At 44.4% G+C, this 19068-nt stretch overlaps 1 protein-coding gene across 1 annotated transcript; it reads left to right on the forward strand.

The window, feature by feature from the left end:
• Positions 1-11544: 11544 nt before the first annotated feature.
• FTH1 (ferritin heavy chain 1) lies at positions 11545-18431 on the forward strand. The gene is made up of 4 exons (XM_066630080.1): positions 11545-11805; positions 15170-15316; positions 17006-17131; positions 18117-18431. The coding sequence occupies exons 1-4, from the start codon at positions 11695-11697 to the stop codon at positions 18279-18281; spliced, it is 549 nt and encodes a 182-aa protein (XP_066486177.1). The 5' UTR covers positions 11545-11694; the 3' UTR covers positions 18282-18431.
• The last annotated feature ends 637 nt before the right edge of the window (positions 18432-19068 follow it).

A 19068-nucleotide genomic window follows, 5' to 3' on the forward strand; every position in this document is an offset into this window, starting at 1 on the left:
AAACAGAGATAAAACAGTCCAACAATTAAAAAAATCAACCAACTCTCATTATCTTGTTTCACCTTCTTGTAAGGCTAATTTCCAATTTTTATATCCAAAAGGGGTAAGGCAATATTCCACTTCCAGTCAATAACAATGTCAAATCAGTCAAACAATTAAAGAGTCATCCAGGTCTTATTATCTTGCATCCCTTCTTGTCCAATGTAATCCTTAATTTTTAAAATGCAAAAGGGGTGGATCAGTAATTCAGGTCAATAACACTGGCAAATTAAGTTAGTATGCCTTTGAATGACCAGGCCTGAATCGAGCCTTCTTGCTAGGAAAGCGAAAATGTTATTTCAATAAATGTTAGTTATTTATTTCTTTTCCATGCATACCATTTCAGCAGGGTGATCTTTTATCTTCCCTTATTTATCTTGTCTTATCTCTCGCCTTTTCTTCCAGTCACCCTTATTACAAAAAAGAAAAAAATATTCCAGCAAGGACTTCTTTAAATCCAGGTTTACTCTTTTCCCCTCAGGGTGGCTACCACCCAACGTAAATACTGTAGATGCTCAGGTATAGTATGTGAAATTTTTGCCAAGTAATCAAGCTCCAATTCTCACTTCGCCTTATCTCCGGGTCAATCAGAGGGCAGAGCCTTTCAACTCTGAACAGGTTCATTCGCAGCTAAGCTTAGGCAGGCAGCTGGTTAGTTGCTATAGTTACTTTCCTGGGACATTTCAGCCAAAGTTAACCTTTTATTCCCCTCTGTTCCCTTTTGCTGCTGCAACCCAATTCCCTTTTGCAAAGGCTTTGCATTTGGCAGAGGTCTTTTTTTTCAACACCAGGATGGGATGGATCCCCTTTCCATTTGAAGCAACAATTCCCAGGCTACAATTCAATGCAGCATTACTTAAGAATAACACCCATGGAAAGCAGTGGGTCTATGTCTGAGTAAAAAGGATTGCAAATATATGCAGCTGCATCTCTCTGCTGTGAATTGAATTGCACACTCTCAGTTATGTGTTATGGGTTGTATGTTGTATGTAGAGCTTCTGGCTTAACACACCAGACACCTTAAAGGTGGATTTGATTCATAGTTCTCCTGCAGTGGTTGCCGACCTTTTTCACTTGCATATCCCTTGGCAATAATAAATTGTACCCTTCATATTAGCAAAATGTTTGTAATCATACAAGCCCTCATCTCCTCTCTATGAAAACCCAGACTTCATGTATTCATCACAGTGTTTTCTCTTTTTATCTGTTTGAGGAACAGAAGACTCTGCCTTTGCACTGTTTTGCACCAGAAGTGTGCTGAGAAATTCTGGGTGACTGATCACTTTCCATATTATGTTTCAGCTTTTTTACTGTGCTGGTTTTCAATCACTGGTTCATACATGAATTGATGACCAAAAACTAGCTGTTGGTGGGGCTTTCAAAGCCAACTAGCTACCTCCCTTGCTGGTCCTTGCAAGGCATTCTGGAGCATGACCTGCCTTTTTCTACCATTATTCCATTCTTTTTCAAGTACTCCTAAAGGTCCTGTTGAGTGTCCCTGGGAGTACATGAATACCAAGTTGGGAACCACTGATTTACTGGTATGTTGTTTACAGTGCACTTACTCTGATAGTGTTTTACAAAAAGGTGGTGAAGACCAGAATTTAAAAAAGAATAAAAATGTATCTTATGATCTTTTACTATGTTTTTAATAAATTAGAGGCTACAGTTCTTAGGTAACAATTAGTGGTAGGTTATTTTTCAGGATCTGGCCTGGGTTAAAATCAGACAAAACTATAGTCAGACACCCCTCTAAGTTTAACCCCCGACTTATCCAAGGGTCATAGAAAATTCCATGATTGTTGGCTCAAAACCTGCCCTCGGCTTATCTTTGGGGTCGACTTATAGGCGGGTATCTGCGGTAATCTTAAGGTTAGCTTTCCCTCCTTCCAATCTCTTGATTGCAGTTCTTTTTATAGCCTTTTAATGAACTGGTTACTCACAGTTTAAAGCTTTTTTTCACTGTCATGTTGTTGTATCTAGGCCGTGGGGGGGGGTACCCAGCTATCCGAATCTGTCTTCTCCGAATCTTCTCCGAAGATGGCATCCGGTATACGATGTGATCCAGCATAGAGCAATATCTGGAGGTTTCCTCTGTGACCGCCATCCCTAGAGATCCCCCACGTTCAAGCTCTCAGCTTTCATGTCTTCTTCTTAGTCAATGAAGAGTCCCTCATTGCTGAGGTCCTCTGGAAACACATCTATTTAGCAGTTCCCCCCAGAGTCCTCTGGGGTTCCCTGCTACTGCACAGACTGTTAACTCCACCCCCCCCCATTTAATACCATTTCCTCTGGGACACTTACAGTCTCTGCTAGATATACCAGTAGTTACCAGATTTAACATATCAGTAGTGCACTTTACAGTGGTAGGAGCAAATTCAATAATGAACCAGTAGCGGTAAAGTGCTTGTTTGAGCAAGGTATGAAAGGCTTATTACAGTACAGTATATGTACTCTGGGGCAGATCAAGATTCAGAGAGGGCTCCTGTACTTTTCAAAACTGCACTATAGGCAGAATTTAACCAGGTGTGGTTTTCTCTGTACCAGTGGGAGAAGTTGCAACTTGATGCATTTTCTTTTCCATGTATTCTCATAAAGGCATATAAGCAGTTTGTTTCTTCAGATCCCTATGTGGCAACCTGAGTTATATAGAAACATAGTCACATATTTCCTCTTCTGTCCAGGTAACAAAGTAGGTTTCTTTACACCAACAACTTCATTTTCCAGAGTGAAATCATAACTTTTCTTTGAAAGAACCAAATCTCTAACAACCACTGAATGAAATACAAATAAATCAAATCAGTGCTTGCTTTTACTTGAACGAAGGAATCGCCTTCTTGATGAGTGGACTCAAAACATGTTTCAAATCACATTTCGCAACATACTACTAACAACACATTATAGTAAAACACTCTGCTCACATAAGGCATCTGGATGAGTTAATAAGAAATGAAGGCTAAGAATGAGTGTGTAAGGCGTTGTGACAAATGCCTTTGAAAGAGATTAGATTAAACAAACTGGCTTGAAGCTCTTAAAAACACCCACAGTACAAAGGCTGGGGTCAGAGTAATTGCATAACTAAAAGAAAAAGACAGTTCGTAGGCTGCATAAGGGTCTGATAGATGTTGCTATTCAATCGTTAAGTCATGTCCGACTCTTCATGACCCCATAGATCACGGAGTTTGTCCAAATTCATGTTTGTTTTCTCAGTAACACTATCTAATCTCATCCCTTGCCATCCCCTTCTCCTTTTGCCTTCAATTTATCCCAGCATCAGGGTCTTTTCTAAGGAGTCCTCCCTTCTCATGAGATGACCAGAGTATTTAAACTTCAGTTTCAGCATCTGTCCTTCCATTGAACAGTCAGGGTTGATTTCCTGTAGGATTGACTGACTTGATCTCCTTGCTGCCCAGGGAATTCTCAAAATAGTTCTCCAACACCATAATTTGAAAGCATCCATTCTTTGGTGCTCAGCCCTCCTTATGGTCCAGCTCTCACAGCCATACATTACTACTGGGAAAACCAAAGTTTTGACTATATGGACCTTTGTTGGCAAGGTGATATCTTAGCTTTTAATTAGTTGTCTAGGCTTGCCAAAGCTTTTCTCCCAAAAAGCAAGCATCTTTTAATTTCATGGCTGCAATCTCCGTCTGCAGTGATTTTGAAGCCCAAAAAAATAAACTCTGTCACGTTTATAAATTCCTTTCCCTTCTATTTGCCATGAGGTGAGGGGACCGGATGCCATGATCTTAGTTTTTTTTAATGTTAAGTTTCAAGTCACATTTTGCACTTTCCTCTTTTACCCTCATCAAGAGGTTCTTTAGATCCTCCTCACTTTCTCCCATTAAAGTGGTATTATCTGCATTTCTGAGGTTATTGATATTTCTCCTGGTGATCTTGGGTCTGATGGATACCAAATGGTTACATACTTCAGCCAAAAGCATTGGCCTAGGTTTGTTCAGAACAGGATTTCTGCAGTGTTAAGCATGGCACACAGAAATGGGATTGTCACAAAGTGTGGTTCTTCCCATCACACAGCATGTGCCAATTTCAAATGTTCCTATGTTTTCCTGGATCAGTGAAATCTGAAAGTTAACGAGCATTAGTCTGACATTCAGTTTTATCAAGAGTATCTTATGTATGAATATGGGAACAGCAGTAGAGTATATGTTTGGAGGCTGGAAAAGGTGTTTTCAGAGGCATCCCTATGACTGAGAATGAAAATAGTCAGCTTGATCATAGGAAACTGATTTATACAGAGTCAGAGCACCGACCCATCTAGCTCTGAATTGTTGACACCAACTAGCAGGGCCTTTCCTAATTTTCAGACAGGAATTTTTCTCTGTCCTTGGAGATACCAGGGATTGACCCTAGGACCTTCTGCACAGAAAGCAGATGCTCTTCCATTGAGCTAAGCTCCTCCCCAACACTGACCTACCTATGCCAAGGGACTGATGCTAGGAATTAAGATACAGATTCTGACCAACACCCTTTGCGTCATGCAAGATGAGTCACTGACCAAGTCAATTGGCCAATACTGTACTGTTTTCTTCCTCTTCCAGTACTGTTTGTTGCCCTTCCCCACACCAGTCTTACGTCTGGCCTGTGTAACTCGACTTTGTGACTTAGCATCTGACTGAGATTTTCATTTAAACCCTGATTATGCTGTCCTAAGTCTTATGCAGGCCCATCCCAGGGACATTTTTCACTGCGTTTTTCCTGGTTGCTACACAAACAGTTCATTGCACGACTTCTCTGAAGTCACTCCCTGTTGCAATCACACTTTTAAAAGCGGCAGCCCTAACAGTGGTACACTGGGCTTTTTATTCGTTTCCTGTTTGGGTGACATGACAACATCAAATTTCAACCATGCTGGTAAACACACAGCAGTTTTGTGCAGTGTAAACACTTCCTTCTCCAAGCATAATGTAAGGTCAAATTTGGAAGCGCTTTGCTGACTCAAAGCCATTAAAGAGTAGTTGGAATGTTATTTCTTCAGAAGAATTGCAGTCTGAGATGTGGCTGGTTAATTCAGATCTGAAGATGTAACCTCCAGCCTCTTATTCTAATAGAAACAGTGGCTGCTCTCAGCTCTAGCCTCCAAAGCATCTTTGCATGTTCCTTCAAGTCATCTCTTAGGCTCTCCTTTTCCCAATTTGCTTTCCTTTCTTTGAAGCCCCACCTTCTCCTACCTGTTCTTTTCAAAGGTTTCCTTCTCACCCCACAACTAGTAACTAGCTGTTCCACTTTTTTCAGACATCCATCATCTCTCATCTTTGCTACCTCCTGAATCCTGTTCCTACCTCACAGCCCTCTGTTACCCCGACTGCCGCAGCCAGGGCCAACCCAGGCAACTGAAGGCCAACTGAAGCAGTTGCTTCAGGCAGCAGATTGGTGGGAAACACCCATGTCTATCTGCCTACTTGCCTCCACTGCCCTCCTTCCATTCCCTGGATTGAAAAGGAAGGGGGGGGGTAGAAAGGAAGAGGGAACATAGAGGTGCGGAGAGTGCTGAGCTAGAACATGGAAGAATGAGGAAGTGGCATATCATATGGCATAGGATATCCCACTTCTTCATAAAGCATATGATATGTCCAAGTGGTATATCATATGACTGGCATATCATTGGGTAAGGGGAGGATAGCACTTGTCATGCTGCCTCAGACATCCAGGGGGCTTGCACTGGCCCTGACCACAAGCCCCTGTTCCTAAACCATATATAAGCTCTCCCCCCAGCCAAACAGACCTTTCATTTCCCTCATGAAAACTGACTTGTTTGCAACCATTCTGTTATTAACTGCGTCAGGAAGAACCTGTTTGTGAACATTCCATGACATCACAGAAAGGATTAACACAAGTGGTTTGAAATAGCAGTTCCTATCTTGATGCAGGAGTCATGAGAATGCTACTCTCTAAGAATCTCTATTTCTATTCTCTAAGAATGTAATGCCTGAAAAGGCAACATCAGAGTAAACTTCAAGTATCAGCAGCTACATGAATACTTGGTGAGTGCATATAGGCTGGTATGATAAATTGTTTTAAATATTAAAATAAAACCTACAACTTTTAGAAAGGGGCTTCTAAAAGACCTTCCTTTTGAGGTAAAAATTAGGATCTTACTCAAAGCTTCTCAACTAAACACTGATTCCAAAAATGATTTCTACTTAGAGGGGTTACGAAAGGTCACTCAGTGTGAGATGGAGAAAATCCCATCACCTTGACAATACCATCACCTTAGTATCAGCTTGAGATTTGCTTCTTTCTCATGACCTCCCTCTTTCCATTTGTTTCACAAAAGAAGTACAGTGTACATATTATATTCTATGGGGCTGGGATGTTCTGGAGTAACAGCATTCAGCAATCCTGGTATCACAGAAGTGCAAGAATATCCATAGCCTCCAAGGATACCTACATATTAAAAAAATTTTCAATCCACCCTTCCACTCGTACAAGGGCCACCAGGATAGCTTATACTAATATTTATCAGATGATACAGCTAACAAATAAGATAATAATGTAACATTAAGACAGATCTGGTTTTAAATAGAACCCATTTTCTCACTATCTGTGCTTGATCTACCATATATTGAATTCATACCCAATTCAGTAGTTTTCCTGCAAACTTTATCAATTTGGCTGACACAAGATTTTTCCTATTGGGAACTGAATTTCACAACTTTGACAGTGTGTATCGGATTTTGAAATTCTGAAAATTTAAGATGAGAATGGCGCTTGATCAGACAAATACAGTTATAAGTGAGCCTTGTGAAAATGTGCTTTCGGGCTCATTTAAGAAAATAGATACTTGAAAAGAAGCTAATATTTAAAAATATTCTTTGGTAGAGCATGTCACCAGACCTGACCAAAGAGGCTAAGGGCACAATCCTAACCAATTTTCCAGCACTGACCTAGCCGCAATGCAGCCCCAAGGTAACAAACATGCCTTTACCATGAGGAGCCCTCCTTGATTGCCTCCCCGCAGTAGGATGCAGTGCGCCTCACCTTGGCACAGCTATGTCAGTGCTGGAAAGTTGGTTAGGATTGCGCCCTAATTCATTCCAGCTTGTTGCCTACTGTACATACAAAGAGCCCTTGGAATGTAGCTCTTTTCTCCTGTCAGAAACCGAAGTATATTTGCAATGTTGACAGTTCCACAAAGGAATATGCTACATTTATGAAACTCATCACTGCTCTTCCTTTGTGGACACAAATCAAAACAGAAGAACATACTCAGCCTTCTATTATCTGATTGTTTTATTTTGCTTTTTCTTCTTCCTGTTGCATGCATTTTGTTTGTATAAATATTCAAAAACAAACAATTTAAAAATATCTTTTTTGAGATTAAATAAAATATTATTGTATTTCTTTTACAGAGTTACACTGCAAGAAAAAAACAGTATGAAATGCATGAAATGTAACTACTGGTAACAATGTCTGAATGAGTTAATGAACCAGTTTGGAAAGTTAAGAGTCTGAAATGAAATTAAACTGGAAAGTTAAAAAAAAAAATTGTGATAAAGGTAAACCTCCGTTTTTAACGGTTTGACTCCCTGGCACGTGTGGCTACAGATTTTCTAATGCCTGGCCCACCAATTTCCTCAAGTTTACACGTCTTCTTCTGCTTGTTCCCTGCTCTATTCAAATCTACTACTGCCAATCTGACACCTGAAGCAACTGCCTCAGTGGAGCTCATGGATGGACCAACCGTACTAGCTGATATTCAGACCAATAGGCTTATAAAAACAACAGTTGCCCTTTTAACCTCCAGAAGTACTGACAAGACACACATAATCTTATTGTGCACGATTTGAGGATGGTGGCAATGGGTTGCTATTCTGCTTTCAGACCTAAACAGAATAGCCACCAGGATGGGTCCAAAATACCTTACATTGCCCCTGCCAATTCCATCTTTCTCTAGGAAGCCTGAGATTAGTTTAAGGATCATTGCAGTCAATCATACTGGTGCTTCTTTAAGAAGAGATGGCTTTATATAGCAGAACTCCAGTCTCTGAGCAGGAATTTATCTTTCACATAAATTTGACAAATTTGACAAATTTCATCATTTGTCATATGTTTACATGATACAACACCCATGTACTTGTTAAGAAATGAAGAAAAGATTGTGTACAGTATTGTTTGCAGAAATATACCAAGTTTTGTGTTACATAAAACATTTCATCAAAAACCATTGGAAAAGTACCAGCCTTTTAAAAGCAATAATGGGAATGGGTGAACATCAGAAAGAGCATGTTCTGCAGTAACTGGCTTCCTTCATTACTAGATCTTCTCCTATTTGGGTAGTTTGCATTTGCACATGTCTGGGGGAAAGAACACAGCAATCTTAAGCAAGAGATGTCAGAGTTGCCTCATCTTGGAGAGTCATGCTGATGGATTTTCCTTTATTTCAAGGAACTCTAATCTGCAGTTTAAATGACACAGCAAATCAGCAGCAGGAGCAGTCCAGATAGATCTGCTGCCTGAATTGTGGAAAATTCATTGCACATAAAATACATAAAACATGTAGAACGAAACCCTTTCCTAAGATGTAAGATGGGTGAGAAGACAGCAACAGCATAAGGTGTGTTTTTCTTCTTTTTTCGCTGCTCCTACCTCCTGCTCCTTGCCTACCCAGCTACTTAGGAAAGCAGCCAGGTTGTCAAGAAAAGGTGAACAAGGCCAGGCAAATGCACAGCCTGGTCTTCCAGCCTCCTTCCTCCATAAGGTCCTGTTTATTTAAACAGGATAGGCAGAGCATTCTGAGAGCTCCCAGGATGCACTGCTCATTCTGCTTATTTCAGACAGAAGCTAGAGGAGGCAGAGCTTAAAGATAAGGAGCTGGGATTGCAATGCTCTGCTAAGCAGCCAGAAGGGTGAGCAGGCATCAGCCTCTTCTTTCCTCCTACCCCTCCAGTGGTGCTGAAGGAAGAGGGCAGCCTGTCACTGCTTCTTTCTGAGCTCACTGCTCAAAGCAGTGAGCAGAAACAGGATCAGTGAGCTGACTGAAGTGGAAGGTGGACCAGAGGGGAGAGGTGGGCAGCTGCAGGGAGTGATGCTCCCCCTGACCAGGTTCTAAAAATGGCTGCTGCAGTCAGCCTTCTTCTGCCACTGTTTGACCCTCCTCCTTGCCCACCAAGCTCATTTCCTAAGCACTGCAGCTGAATGAAATGGGAAGAGAAAGATGAGGTGGAAGCAGCAGCAACATAAGGTGCTTCCTCCCCTTCTTTTTTCACTGCCACCTCCTCCTCCCTGCTGCTTAAAGAAGCAGCCAGACTGGCAAACCAAGGAGGGCCAAGCCAGGCAGAGCACGAGCCAAAGCCCACCTACGCTCTCTTACCAGTGCTTCTGCTTTTCTCCTCAAAGTCCTATTTCAAATAAAGAAGAGCTCTGTGGCCACTCTTATTTTTAAGAGGACAGAAAGGAGCTAGATGAGGTGGTACCATAACTGAAGGCAAGGGGCTGGGACTGTAGAACTCCACTTGCTGTTTCCTAAAGAGCCAGGTGGGTGAGGAGCTGGTACCTGCCCCAGCCTTTTCCTTCCCATCTCCTCCAGCAGTGCTGAGGGAAGAGGTGTGCTGCAACTGCCTTCATCCCATGGGTGGGTACAAGGGGGGGCCATAGGTATGCGAACCCCCCAAACCATTGCACCAGCAGGAAGCAAAGTTGGGAGCTAGGGGAACACCCACTGAGCAGGAGATTGATGGCTGATAGAGCTGAGCTAGAATGGGAGCCGGTCTACCATTACTCAGTTTGTGGTTGGTCTGTGGAACTCCTTGCCACAGGATGTGGTGATGGCATCTGGCCTGGACACCTTTAAAAGGGGATTGGACAAGTTTCTGGAGGAAAAATCCATTACGGGTTACAAGCCATGATGTGTATCAGCAACCTCCTGATTTTAGAAATGGGCTATGTCAGAATGCCAGATGCAAGGGAGGGCACCAGGATGAGGTCTCTTGTTATCTGGTGTGCTCCTTGGGGCATTTGGTGGGCCGCTGTGAGATACAGGAAGCTGAACTAGATGGGCCTATGGCCTGATCCAGTGGGGCTGTTCTTATGTTACCTGGCAGGTAGATCTGGGCTCCATGTTCAGACTGCAGCCCAGGTCTACCCATCTAGCAAAATGCCATGAAGGCTTTAAGTTCAACCAGGAGCCCAGGTCTACCCTGCAGGTAGCTCTGGGCTTCAACTCTGGGTGAGATCCCAGATACGCCCAGCAAATGGCCATGGAGGCAGCAATAATAATAATAATAATAATAATAATAATAATAATAATAATAATAATACAGGTATTTATATACCGCCTTTCTTGGTCGTCAGATTTCTCCTCAGACTTTAATTCAAGGCGGTTTACATAGGCAGGAAATACTAAATCCCAATAGGGATTTTTACAATTGAAGAAGGTTCTGTCTTTCAAGAACCACAACATTTCAGATGGATTTTATGATCTGGTATCACATTCTGGCCTCCATTTTCCTCCCACACAGGCTGACAGTGGCCAAAGAGCAGGAAATAACTCAGCATAACTCGGCTAGGCTTGTCAGCTGCTTCAAGATCTCGCCCTTCACTGTGCGGTGGCCTCGAACTGGTGACCTTCGGATGTTATCTTCAGGCAAATGGAGGCTCTACCCTCTAGATCAGACTTCCTACCCATAAACTCAACCGGGGCCTAGGTCTACCCAGCAGATAGATCCGGGTTCCAAGTCCAGACTGGAGGAGCCCAGGTCTACCCACCTGGTTGACCTGGGCTCTGGAGTTAAAGGAGTGCTCACCCCCCTCCCCATTACAAACACTGATCCGTCCCTGCTTCATTCTCTCCCAGCTTGCTCCCAGTGGGCCAGAAGAGGACCAGAGACTCCAAAAGGCCACGTCACCCTCCTCTTTGCCCACCTGGGAGCTTCGACAGGTGAAGGAGTAGGAGAGCAAAAAGGAGGAGCTATCAGCGGCAACAGTGTACGTGGGGGGTTTGCATTCACTGCCAGCAGCTCCTCCTCACTGCCCGCCTGGATGCTTTGGAAGAACAGGAGAACAGAAGGCCAGGTGAGGCAGGCTGCAGCAAGCCGGAGCCCTCCCCGTTCCTCCGGCTTCGGCACTGCCTCCTCCCCTTGATCTTGCTTGAAATGAGCAGGCTGAGCGGGGCAGAGACTGCGCTCATCCTGCTCCTTTCAACCAGGACGGCGTGGGGACTGCAGCTGCAGCGTCGGGGCGGGCTGGCTTGCCCTGCCTCTCCTCGCCCACCTTCCCCAGCAGCCCGGTGGGCGAGCACGTGGCTGCGCTCTGCGGAGCTTGCGAACTTTCCGGGCCAGTCCGACTCCTCCCGCCGAGTCAGAGGACGTGGTGGAAATCGCTGAGTCACGCTTACTCCAGAGCAGAGCGTCTGCGAGGGGAGGGGCTGTCTCGAGGACGGCAGCCCCCCGCGCCGGACTCCCTCGCGCCCTTCGTGGGCGTGGCGCTGGGCGTGGCTTCCCTGCTCCCGATTGTGACGTCGCCTCGGGCTATATATAGAGGCCACGTCAGGCCGCTGCGTTCAGAACGTTCCGCGAGACCCAGCCGAAGAGGTTCTTGCTTCAACAGTGATTGGACGGAACCCTCCCCCGCTCGGGCCCGCTCGTCTCCGCGCAGTCCGCCCAGCAGCGACACCGCCACCGCCGCAGCGCTGCCATGGCCTCGTCTCCTTCCCAGGTGCGCCAGAACTACCACCAGGACTGCGAAGCTGCCATCAACCGGCAGATCAACCTGGAGCTCTACGCCTCCTACGTCTATCTCAGCATGGTGAGTCTCCTCCCCGGCCTGTGGGGGCTGAGGGTTGCTGGGTTGCATGGGCTGTGGCTTGCTGGGTGGGCGCTGTGGGGATGTCGGCCAGAGATCCCCCCCACGAGCCCTGCTAGATCCAGTCCAGCTCCCTGTCCCACAGTGGCCCCACAGCTGCCTCTGGGGAGCCCACACGCAGGAGAGTCACAGTCCAGTCATGTGTACGTGTCTACTCAGAAGTAAGGCCCATTATACAAAATGAGGCTTACACCCAGGTAAGTGTGGCTAGGATTGCAGCCAAAGGCACACTCCTTCGCCTGCAGTAGAGATTTGGAGGCATACTGTGCTGAACCCTTGAGGTCATGCATAGCTGTCGTGTGCCATGAATTTGGCCATTCCTGGCAGTCATTGTGGCCTCTGCAACAGCTACTTCCACAGTCGACTTGTGTGCTCTCTGAGGAAGGTGCTCCTTTGTTTTGTCCTGTCTCCTGCCAAGCATGCTCTCTCTGCACGCCATGCAGCATTTTTGGAGTCTGGGTCCTGTGATCCTCTCTCGGCTTGTTTACGTGCGTGCATCAGCGCGTCCTTGGGGAGCCAGCCAAGCCTGCGTGCTGTGGGAGGTGCAACTGGTTCCCTGTTGGGTTTCTGGGTAGGAGGAGCCCCCTGGGCCTGGGCACAAGATTCGTTGTCAACAATCCCGCCTCTTCTGTTCAGAGACATTTGTGCTGTCCTTGGAGCAGATGAGGTCTTCCTAGAGAATGGCTCTGATTCAAGGTGTAACTGCTTCCTCCACACCCATTCTTGGAGCGAGCTGTTGCCATGTATTGCTTCAGGGTAGGGGAGAGTGACTCTGAAAACCAGCCGTTTCCATTAGGCTTGAGTTTTACATTTCTACCCTGATTGCTATTGGAAATACAATGTGGAGCAAGACTGGCTTTGGTTCAGTTAGGTTTGGCCCTGAGGAATTTTGCACTCTTACTGTATGGCCAGATGGGGTTGTCAAGGGAGAACTGCATTCTTACCTGCCTCAGCGGTGACCTTTGTACTCGCTAGGTCTCAGCTTGTCCATTGGTTGGAACACCTAACCCTTGGTTTGTAATAGGGCATTGTGTGGTGGTGCAACCAAGCAGTGGCCCGCATGTGCCGTTGCAAATGGATAATAGGGTGGGAACTTGATAAGGTTGGTAGAAACCTGCTGGGGGCCATATTACGGGGAAGGCCTGTTCTGTGCAAAGCCTCCAGCTCTTATCTCTGTAGTACAGGGTGATTGTCCTTGCTTATTTATTTACAGTTTGCTCAGTGAGCCATGAGAAGCAATATACTGTAGTAGCATTTGTACTAGTCTGTACCGAATCAGAAGTCCTAGCAAATCATTATCCTTATTTAGAGGAGGAGCAGTTTATTGACAGTTGGCCTGTTGGCAGTTTCTATCAGCTTGAACATCACGAAAGGTTAAGGTTGTGGCTGCATGCATTTATTGCTTCTTCAGGGAGCTCTAGCCAATGGCTACTGTGTGAAAAGAGTTTATAGTACTTTTGAGTAAACAGTGGAAAATTTTCTGTGTACAAATTTCTCCAACCCTGTTGCCTTTAAACAGTGAATTGGATTATAATGACATATGGAGAATTTTGTCAGTGAATTATCTAGTATTCTAAAGAGCAATAGACTTTTCAATCCTTCCCAGAGCAGTTCACTTTACTCTACATAAGTGACACCATTAAAAAAACAAGTTTAAATGTGTGGTGTGAACTTGTTAGTGTGTAAAATCTGATAGCTGTACCTTTGTGTTCCAAGTGAATAGACACTTCTGCCCTGGAGCCTTGCTCAACACAGTTATATAACAGAGCATATTTCTGGCTTTAAGAAATTAAGAACACTAGCAGTGATAAGTGACCAAGCTGCATAATCGGCCATCTAATCATAAATCTGCAGTAGAGAAATAATTTCCAAGTACCAGTAATGATGTGCTGTCTCTTGAAACTGAAGGGTTTTTCTCAGATTTATTAGTGGATTTATTTTATCTGACTCCCTTACCTTACCTTACCATCACAATACTGACCACTCAATCTCTCTCATAGTTTAAAAGCACCTTTGGGGACAAGTTCACTCAAACAATGACAATCAAGCTTCCACTGCTTCCTATGGCACCACCGTCTGGAGAGTAGCACAAGCCCCAGCCTTCCCCCCCCCCCCCAAGGTTTGACCTGGGGAAGTAGGTGGGGATCAACAAGATTGTTGTCAGCGGTCCCTGCCCCTTCCCCAGGTCAAAATTTGGGAGAAAGGGTATAAATTGTTTGACTGCTGCACTGTGACTAGCTCTTTCACAAGGGTGCCTTGATCACGCAGAGCCTTAATAAGCCTGTCTCGCCCCACTCTTCAGTAAGAAGAGAGATGGGAGGGTGCATGTTTGGCAGCTGCTCAGCCACAGCACTCTGAAATGCCTCAAAGTGCGGCCAGATGGAGTTCCCCTTTCCTGCTCTTCAGCAGCAATGCAGGTGGCAATGCTTAATTGCTGTATTCCAGAGTAACCAAGCAGAAGCTGAATAGATCACTTTCCATTTCTGCTATTAAGCAGGAAGGAGAAAACATGGGTTGCACATGTGCCTATGAGTGGCCACAATTCTGACTTTAACACAGGCCAAGTTGAAACTATTGACCACTACTTAAAAGTAATGTTTCCCCTTACTATGATGCCTTCAAAGGCAGAATTGCCAGTAATTCACTATCCTGGCAGTTGTTCAAAAACTACAACCCCATCCAAGCCTGGTTGGGAGTAAATCTTGTTGAACAATATTCTTATTTAGCAATTTTTACCCTGCTTTTCTGCTCCAAAGGGGCTCTCAAGGCAGCTTACAACGAAAAAGCATTTCTATGGTAGTACACTTCTGAGTTAATTTGCACACAGTTGAGCTGCACAACTGGAAAACATGTTACCGAATTCCTAGAGTGGCCAAACACTTTTCTTAAAGATCTAATTGGCTTTTTGCCCCAGTATCTGGGAAAATAAATCAACTAAAAGATTTCTGCTTTGGAGTAACTTTTGGGAGTTAACTTGCTATGGAATCTACAAGTGATGGGATTGAAGGAATTTCCCATGTGACTGGATCTGGGGGCTGCAGTGCTTCTACAGCTTCAATTTTGCATGTTGCATCTGATGCTAGTTGCAGTTACCTTCTAAGTATGGCCAAGCTTGACAAAGATTTGCTGTGCAGCAATAGCATCAACAATTGAGCAACAGGCAGATAGTTTCACTGACTTGTTCCTAACAAGTTGCTGTCTAGGTGTTACAGATGAAGTAAAAACCCTTGTAGCTGAAATAAATTTGTAGCTGAAATAAAGGGCTCCATGATGGTCCTATTTGAGGATTTGTATTTCTTGTTTTCAGTCCTACTACTTTGATCGTGATGATGTGGCTCTGAAGAACTTTGCCAAGTACTTCCTGCACCAGTCCCATGAGGAGCGTGAGCATGCAGAGAAACTGATGAAGCTGCAGAACCAGAGGGGCGGCCGCATCTTCTTACAGGACATCAAGGTGAGTGGCACCACTAAGGATTCAAGCTCAAGGGTATGGGAGAGATTGTGCTGCTCTTCTCAGTGAACCATAGAGCAATGAAAACGGGTGAAATGCTTGTACAGTGCTCTGGAAGTTGTGTAATCCATGACTGTGGCAGCTGAAGACACTTCAGGGTTATTGTACATGATTAGCCTCATGTAGGGATTGCTGGGCTATGTTGTTATCTGCATGGGTGGGGCTATGTCAAGTGTTCAACTGTTTCTCTGCATGTGCAAAACAAGCATGTTCGAGATGATCAGGAATCTAGGAAACATTCAAACGAATTCGTCCACCGTGGCAGTCTGAAGTACTGCAGTACTTGATGTGAGGCTGCGGATTATGTGTGGTCTCAAAGGATGGATTTTCAAACATGTTTGGGGGAATCCTGGGCTATATTGATAATAACTTTAAGTTGGCTTTCCTGAGTAATTTGACTGCCACTATCAATTTGCAGCTGTGTGTTACTGGGGGGAAATGAGATAAGCTCTTGGGTTCACATAGGTAACAATGTGATTCAACTGGCTGTCTTGTTGCCTGTATTTTATTTTCTAACCAATCTCGTCTTGACTGTAAACAAGGTAATTTACAATAAAATTAAACCAGAGTAAAAGTATCAAATGAAACACAAGTGAGAATGAAAGGCAGCATTAACGAAACCAAGATCCCCAACTTGGAAGGTCAAGTAAAGTATCCTCACTACGACTGCAGACATTGTTTCTTCCCAGAGTCGAAGGGGAGAGCCAGGTTTTTAAAAATCTACAGGAGTGTAGGGCAGGGGCCACTAGACCGCCTTAGGGAGGACATTCCAGAAGGTCACTGCTGTGATTTGATGGCTGTGTAATCCCTTTGCTTCAGAAGTCTTTGCAGTTCTCAGAACACCTTGCAAGATAAGGGATGCCTCTGCAGGTGAACTTAAGGTCAAAAGTTCCAAACTGCTGGGTCAGGGCAACATTCATGCCAACAACTGGAATTGTAGAGTTAAGGATATGTGCAGACTGACATGCCTCTACTCTGTAAAACATAAATGCCATTTGAGAATATGGCTGCCATGGAAACCATGTCTACAGATCCTGTTGTGATTGCATAATAAACTGGAAAACAGTGTAATCGACAGAGTAGACATTCCATATAGCTTCAGAGTTGCTAGGTGATGAGCAAGTGAGCAAGTCTCTAAGGAAAGTACTAAGTATCTTGATGAAAGAACTGATTGTGAGAAGCTTGAAACCTGTCAAGAATACCTTAAAGCCATGCTTGGATCTCTGAACATCGGACTGTTCAGGGAAAGGTTTGCTGGGCTGTGGATCTTCCTTGGTGTTGTAGCTGCTTGTAGCTCTTCTGCCATTCTGACTTGGAGTGGAGGGCAAGCTCTTTTATAGGTGTCAAAGTTGAAATAAATGTAGAAGTACCTCAGGTAGAGGTTTAAAGGTGTATGCCGTAGAACACTTGAAAATGGCAGAACTTGTCACCTTCTTCCATGCTTTAGGAACATACTGCTGAAGTATATTGACTTCAGAGATGGTCTGTAATCAGACTTGCTGGAAAGTGTTTTCTTGGGTAAAGGATTAAGGTCCTTACTGTCTTCCTATAGAAAACCAGTCAATCACTCTTGTTACCCAAGCATCAAGTATACTGTAACTCTTTCCAGTGACAATTGTTTGCTTTTCTTAGAAACCAGATCGTGATGACTGGGAGAGCGGGCTAACAGCGATGGAGTGCTCCTTGCACTTGGAAAAGAATGTGAACCAGTCACTACTGGAGCTGCACAAGCTGGCAACAGACAAAAATGACCCCCACGTAAGTAGAAGTTGATGATGATGGCATGATCTTGTAGGGATCTGTGATGTTTGCTGGTCAAGTGATTGCACCTGAATGGCTGTAAATAATGGTCTTGTGATTCTGCTACCTGCATTTTTATCTTGCAACCCTTTTTAAAAAAATGCAGATTTGAAAATGGTTTGCAAAAAATAATAGCAAAATGAAATTTGAGCCAGTAAAGAATGGAATGTTAAAAACTTCTTTCTGCCCACCCCACAGTTGTGCACATTTGATCCATGTTGTGTATATGCTCCTCTGGGCTGAAATGGCTTAAACTCGTAGACGGAACTGTGTGTGTTGAGATTCTGTGGGAGTGAAGAATGTGTTGGTTCATGAAGAATTTGCCCTCTGAGAATAACTTTAAAAAAAACACCTTCAAAAGCATGCTTGAAAGTGTATGAGCAAAGCCTGCTAAAATCTCAGATGCAAGAGAAGTTGAGATTTTTTTCAGTTGTTGGGTCAGGGCTTCAGTGACAATGCTTCTTTCATGATTAACAAAAAAGATTGCATAATTGATGCTGCAAACCTCCCTAGATGGCAGAATCCAGCTTTTGTGCCAATATAGGCCTGCAGATAGCCCATCTCCTGCAGGTGGCTGAAACTCTGGATATGGGCAAATGCCTGTCCCTGGGGACTGTCCCCTGCCTCTCATATACAATTTGCCCAAGTGCAAAACTTTCTTGGATGTAGTAGATAATGCCCATGTGCTTAGCTGCTCTTGTGAATGGAGCTTGTCAGACTTGGGTAATATGTTGTGTATATGGAAAAGATAATGGAGAATAGAGCTGCACTTCAGAACTGCAAATTTGACTTGCATTACTGACACTGCTCGAGAGTCTTCTTAATATTTGGCTTTGCTCATTGTTTGGTGAATTTTGGGTGTTTGCATGGCACCGTGAGGGTTGGTTGGATGAATCATTGGATGCATCATTTTGTAATGCACTTTGGTTTTTTTTCCTCCTAGTTATGTGATTTCATTGAAACCCACTACCTGGATGAGCAAGTCAAATCTATCAAAGAGTTGGGTGATCATGTGACCAACCTGCGAAAGATGGGGGCACCAAAATCTGGGATGGCAGAGTACCTCTTTGACAAGCACACCCTGGGAGAAAGTGACAGTGAGAACTAAACACCTCCCATGAGCGCTTCAGTGGACTCTCGCTTCTTGTTCAGCTGTGCATGTTTCTTTGGTTTATCTCTAACATTGTCCATAACTGTATAAAATCAGCAAACTTTCTTTTGTGTTGTGACTCATCCTCAATAAAGTGACTTGGTTCCAGTTGGTCTTACTTGTACTGCAGTGTTTGAGGACTAAAGTGCCAGCCAAGTACATAACAGATCCCTAGTTGCCATGTGGCCCCAATCCACATTTCTAAAGCTCCTTGGATACCATCTGACTTCTGCACTCTTGTGCAGGGCTATATATCCCGGGCTATATATCCCAGGGCTATATATCCCAGGCTATAAACTCTACAGGAGGGACAGGCAGGGGCGTGTTGGAGGTGGGGTGGCCCTTTATGTTAAGGAAGGGATAGAATCCAGCAAAGTAGAGATTGAAGGTGGGTCCGACTCCACCGTAGAATCTCTGTGGGTTAAATTACCAGGCTTGTGCAGCGATGTAATACTGGGGGCGTGCTATCGTCCTCCAGACCAGAAATCGGATGGGGACCTTGAAATGAGGAAACAGATCAGGGAGGTGACAAGGAGGGACAGAGTTGTAATCATGGGGGACTTCAATTATCCTCATATTGACTGGGTCAATTTGTGTTCTGGTCACGATAAGGAAACCGGATTTCTTGACGTGCTAAATGACTGTGGCTTAGATCAGCTAGTCACGGAGCCCACCAGAGGACAGGTGACTCTGGATTTAATATTGTGCGGTACGCAGGACCTGGTTAGAGATGTAAACGTTACTG

The sequence above is a fragment of the Tiliqua scincoides genome, chromosome 1 (assembly GCF_035046505.1).
Source record: "Tiliqua scincoides isolate rTilSci1 chromosome 1, rTilSci1.hap2, whole genome shotgun sequence".
Lineage (NCBI taxonomy): Eukaryota > Metazoa > Chordata > Lepidosauria > Squamata > Scincidae > Tiliqua > Tiliqua scincoides.